The 6000-nt window shown below is 34.5% G+C and overlaps 1 protein-coding gene across 11 annotated transcripts in view; it reads left to right on the top strand.

Moving 5' to 3' along the window:
* EPB41L2 (erythrocyte membrane protein band 4.1 like 2) overlaps positions 1–6000 on the top strand; it is a 203574-nt gene that overhangs the window by 165093 nt on the left and 32481 nt on the right. For 5 of the 11 annotated variants that reach the window (XM_023529810.1, XM_023529815.1, XM_023529812.1 and 2 more), the window contains exons 13-16: positions 2067–2102; positions 2353–2415; positions 4313–4459; positions 5776–5877. The exons of 2 other annotated variants lie outside the window; for them this stretch is intronic. In XM_023529810.1, coding sequence (XP_023385578.1) covers positions 2067–2102; positions 2353–2415; positions 4313–4459; positions 5776–5877 — 348 coding nt within the window. The remainder of the gene's footprint in view (positions 1–2066; positions 2103–2352; positions 2416–4312; positions 4460–5775; positions 5878–6000) is intronic. 4 more of the 11 variants (XM_011358707.2, XM_011358709.2, XM_023529816.1 and 1 more) reach the window with 3 other exon arrangements.

Raw genomic sequence — 6000 nt, forward strand, 5'->3', positions numbered from 1 at the left:
TTAATGTGTCTTATGACTGTGACTTGAATGACAGAACAGAGGAGGAGGAAGCAGTTGCTGGCACTCTTACATAAGCTTCGATTTGTGCAGTCAACAAAACTACACTTCCTCTTATTCCCTTCCAAATGTAGAGTGTAAACGTGCGCATAAATTTCACCATTAATTACCCTCCATAGAGTATGAGCTGCACATTTTGATACATATAACATTTTAGTGCATGAGAAATAAGTGTAGGCACCTCCTTTCCATTCATATCCATTGAGTAGTCCCATACTTTCTAAATTAGAGAAAAATTACAAGATTGCTTTATAAATATCTAGAAAATACTAGGTCTTTAAAAAAAAAAGAGGTGAAGGGGAATCTGTGTTGCCCTTAATCCATATTGGGTCTGTTTGTCTTTCAGACAGATATTAATTCTGCTCTTTTAGGATGGAAACTTTGTTTTGATATAGAACATAGGATGCAGTGGACATAACTGTAATTGATGTATGTTAGGAGAGCTCCTTAGTATTATTTATTTTGTTAGAAAGCCAAGTTTGTTCTTACATATATGAGGATGACATTTGTAGGTCTGATCTCAGAAACAACTTGTCTCTCTATTATTGTAGTATTTGGAGACCAGATGAATTTCAGTTTTTTTTTTTTTTTTTAACTCTAAATCATGTAAATTATATGAAAGAGTCACTCATGTATTTTGTAAGGAAGATAATATTCTTTTTTTTTTAAACAAATGTGTGTGCAAAATGAAACACAGCTTTTTGGAAATTTAGAACATATAGCCCTGAAACTGGGCCTCTTAGTGTTCTTTTATTTAAAATTAGATGTCTGGTTTGAGGATTTTACACTCATGTAGGGCTGCCTCTGCACTACCAGTCAGTGCCGATGTATACAGTTATGTTTCTGATTGTTTTGCTAAATGTGGTCTGGTGAGTTAATGTCTCATATCTTGTAGGTACTATCAATCCATAGAGTAAATCACAAAATTTAGAGCGAACCTAAAGAAAAATGTGAAGATAATGCTATGATTAGGCCTTATGGGCAAAACCACAATTCTTAAAGGTTACCTGAGGATGCCAAAGATGGATATTTTAGAGAATTGACTGTTGACCAAGGAATTGGAAGATAATTCTTACCAGATTTTTGAGTGACTGTGTCTCATTTTTGCCTTCTTATAAAAAAGATTCTTGGAGCTCCCTGCCGACTTCTCAGAAATACTTATGAGAAGTTAAAAATACTTATGAGAATGACTTAAAAGAAAGGACATTTTGAACTCTCAGATTTGATATGATCATTTCGGTAGAGAAGAATATACAATATAATTCTGTTATCAGTTAACATGTAAAGATTAAACTGCTTTCCTTTGCTATCGGAATCAGTATTTTTCTTTCTCGTCATTCCTTTCTTTGAGTCAGTAGTCATCAGTATTTGTTAGTTTCACATTTAGAAATTTATTGTTTTGGGTTATTAGATACTGAGAATTGACCAACTATGAACAACGATTCTTGTTTAAAGAATTTTATGAAAGAAAAGTGGCTGTATTTCAAAGAGCATTTTTAAATATCTACTACTTTAATATGAATGTAGCAAAATAAACCAATTTCCCTTCAAGGAAAGAAATCTATGTTGAAAAGCTGAATACTAGGGTGAACATTTGTCCCTGATATAAAGCGAAAGCCAAATTTTACATCATCATATTTTGTACTAGTTGATTCAGATATTTAAAATTAGGACAGGTTGAATTATGCCATTTTTACACTCTCATATTTTCATGCCTGAGTAAAAAAAAAAGTATTTAAAAATAGTGCGTATAATCTAGGGACTGAGAAGGAGCGAAGCTTCCATTCTCCATTCCACCTTTGCAAAGGATCATTTTTTCATCATTTACACAACACTGTAGGTGAAGAAAGACCAAAGTGGCTTAACATTCCGCGTCTTCTGAGGGCCGCACAATAAAGGTTGGTAATTCTGGTTCACCATTGACGTTCAAATACAGCTTCTTTGCACCGATGGTAGAGTTTCCACTAATACTCCATTGTTTTCTGGCCATTTGCTGTGTGACTTTTCAGGCGAAGATTGAAGAAGAGGAAACACAGCTGGAGGAGGTGGATATTTTTTCTTCAAAGTTAAAACCTGGTGGCTGCTGCCTGCCATTATTATTGTGTGTGGGGTGATGCACTTTCAGGGTTTATTTGTGAATTTTGCTTGTTGTGGCGTTAGGGTCTTAAGATTTTTTATTACTCTTTTATTTTAATGTCTTAGACTTACCCAACTTTGGGTTGTTTCTGGTGCTTGCTGATTGATACACTTATGTTTATTTGCCTTTTCCCCCCTGTGTGTGATTTAATTTCACAGAAAAATTCCTTGAGAGTAGAAGGGGATAATATTTATGTCAGACATAGCAATTTAATGTTGGAGGTTTGTATAATTTAAGAAAACAACTGTCCTGATGGCTGCCAGGCTGCTGTGGACGGGAGGTCACGCATAGGCTGGCTGGCAACTTTCTTCAAGCACAGTGCATGAATTGCATGGGGGAAGTTCATCTCGGGAGTGCATGTTACCAGTCCAACTTTGTGCTCTTAAAGTGGCTTAGGTAGGAATATATCTACTAGAAGTTCTCAAAGTGACAGCTGGGAAAAAAAGTTCTATTTCATCGAATAAATAGAGTTGTTGTCCATTAATCTTCAAGTTCTATAAGGAAACTTATTCTCTCCTAATGGGTTATCTCCAGGGCGTGGAATCTGAAGTAACATGAGCCCATTCTTAATATACATTAACCAGAACAGATATTTGTTGATCTGTCATTAAATTGTTTTACTCTTGATCTGTGTTCACAATTTTTTTTGGAGTGGAGAGGGCGACACTAAAATTTATGCAATTAGCACTGTGGTCCACTTAAAGTATTCTTTTTGAGGGTAGGCTAATTAATGGAATTGTTTTCATTAAAAAAAAATAGAGATGGGATAAAAAAGAAAATCTAGCCACTCAATTAGGATGTAAATTATATTCCCCGTGTCACACGAGAACTTTTTTTCTCCCCTTATTTTGGGGTAGTAAATGGCAACATATTCAGTGGAGAACTGCAGTTCTCAGTAATCTGACTAATCTGTTTGGTTGCTTTTGGCAGCTTTGATAATTGTTGGAAATGTATTTTTGCATAACTTACTAAAATGCCTTAAATTGTAATACATAACATTGCTTTGAACAAGTACAAGAAATGTGCCTGATCTCAAGCCACAGTCATTTTTCCATGCCATGCAAAGTTGTTTAGATTTTCATGAGTTTTTGCAAATGGCTATAGAAGCTCATAGGTGAGCTACTATGCTTGTGCATGAATATGGAATATCTAATTTTATCAGATGCATGACCTGTTCCTCTGGGAGTGGGATGAAAGCTATAATCCACAGGTGGCCCCCGTGATTTTTGAAATGTAAGAAAACATAAAATTCAGTTAAAACCATTTCTTGAACAATAATTAGCTTTGATTCCCACAAATACCACTTATCAGGGCCTACTCCAGTGAAAATCAACTTGGGAGTTTTTCTTGCATCTTTGTCTATATAGGGACCACTTGGTATGTGGAGCGATTGGGCCCCACATTTGTATTTGGCAAGTACATGAAACCAGTATGACATTGACTAATTTTATAGAGGCCAAATGCAAGCAGCTTCTGTAAGCCGTTATTTATTCCTTAAGGATTAAAAGCCACTGCTGGAACTTCCTGAAAAAAGTCAATCGTTCATTCCCTCCACCCCCTTTTTTTTTTTGTTTGTCTTGATGGATGATCTGGCTTTCCTGTCAAGCCAAAAGTGCTTCTCAGTGCACCTTTCTCTATTTTTACTTAATTTACTGTGTTCATAGAATGCAACTTTAGTAGTAGCCCTAATCAGAAAAGCGAATTTATAGGAACAAAGTCATAGGCTACATTTCAAATCTAGCTATTGGAAAGAAGATTTATTAGCCATTTTGAGTATTAGTTCCATAATTTCCTACTAATAATGTAAATAGTTATTTCTTTAAAAATTCTAAACAGAGAAGACATTAGAACCCTTTGAAATGTGCATCATAAAAAAATTACACATTGGCTTTATTTTCAAATTTTTAGGAACTCACTAAGCTTGTTCATCGGTGATAATATGGCTTTTGAGACTTGGCATTTTTCTTGCTTTAATATGGTTTTTTAATCATAAGTTTGCTTTGTCTTATTATTATTTTTTTTTGGTTTTATTTTTTATTTTTGTCCTACTGGGTTTTTTTTCCTTTTGGATTTCCCCACCCCCCCATCCCCCACCTTTATCGCGTTACATATTGCTAGGACCTGGATAAGGCCCAGGAGGACATACTGAAACATCAGGCTAGCATTAGTGAACTCAAGCGCAATTTTATGGAATCCACACCTGAGCCGCGCCCTAATGAATGGGAAAAACGACGTATCACACCTCTGTCCCTACAGACACAAGGGGTATGTCATTAGCTATTTGTTGGCTATATGTCTCACTCCAGCTCAGTTAAACTCTCTTACGTTAATCTCGGGAAGTTACCAAATGTTCTCATTTAGTTTTTTTTGTTGTTGTTTTAAATGTAATTGCTAACAATTTTTTAAAATACTAAATATTTATTAACAAATGTAATACACATTGACCTAGTTCTTAGGTAAATTGTATGAGTTTCAAAATACTCTTGAAATAGTTTCAGAATAACAATTTTATTATAGTAAATTAGCGGCAATCAATTGTCAGAAACCGACATTATATGGTATTTAATAGTAAGCTTTTCAGATATTGACTTCTGAAATAAGAAAGTTTACTTAATAAATAATGTAGACCATATTTAGAATGGTTTAAGGTCATTACTGTGAGACAAACGGGTTAAACTTAGCTTTGAAGACTGATAAATCCTGTTGAAAACTTAGAGAATGTTATATCTTACAACTTAATACTGAAATGTCCTAGTAATGAAATGTAGACTAGTGTTTTAAAAACATTTTCAACCATAACATCTCTTTAAACTCTTTACTTCCATGATTTACTTCTCCCCACCACCAATATAAGTATTGCCTTTAGAATATATTCTTAAAATACTGCTACATTCCTTCCTATCTACATCTGTTCTTTACTTATGCTCCAAAATCTCTCCTTTTATCGACCAAGAACTTCCATGGGCTCATTTATTGTACTTGAGGAGACAGTGATTATATTACATTTAATACATATTTTAAAAAGTGTATCAAGGTGTCACCGTCCAATTTTATCTTTTCCCTTTCACTACATTCCTCACTTCTCTTTAAGTTCATCATCAAGTCTGGCATGAATGTTGCCAAATTGGATACTTTTGATTTAGATAGTCTCATGCTATTTTTATTCACCTTTTCTTAAAAAGCAAAACTGTTAGTTGCTTTAAGTTTGTGACAGCGAAAGGAAAGTAGCTCTTTAAGAACAGATGAGCAAAGGTAATTGCTGAAACTGAAAAAAAACCCACAAAACTTTTGAAAATATTAAGATTTAAAACACTATGGTAGAGTCCTATGAAGTTATATACAACTTAAATTCTTATTTTTTGATTTCCTGAAGATATTAATGTTCATATTTCAGCAATGGACTCTAGAGTGTTGTGTTTTCTAGAGAAACAGTGTGTGTTATGCTAAGATTTTGGCCTCCCTGTATGTGCAGCTTCATCTGGTTTGTTGCGCTGACCCACACAGTTTTTTTATGTTTATGTTGCTGTCGATGTGATGTACTCGTCTTATTTGTTGATTTTGTCTATTGTTTAAAACAATAGAGAAAAGGAGACCATCTTTTCAAGGATATTTTATCCGTGAAGGAGAAGCATCAGATGGCGGCAACACGGACAGTTGAAGAAAAAGCCCAGGAGGCAGACAAGGTGTTCACCTGGCACCCTTAGATATACTCTTGCTTTCTCCTCTTTTCCTTTCAGTTCTGTTCACAGGATTAGATACTTTTTTTCTTATGTATCAACCTAAGCTTTTTAGAAATAATTTTTGAG

This window comes from Pteropus vampyrus, unplaced genomic scaffold, assembly GCF_000151845.1.
Source record: "Pteropus vampyrus isolate Shadow unplaced genomic scaffold, Pvam_2.0 Scaffold43, whole genome shotgun sequence".
Classification (NCBI taxonomy): Eukaryota; Metazoa; Chordata; class Mammalia; order Chiroptera; family Pteropodidae; genus Pteropus; species Pteropus vampyrus.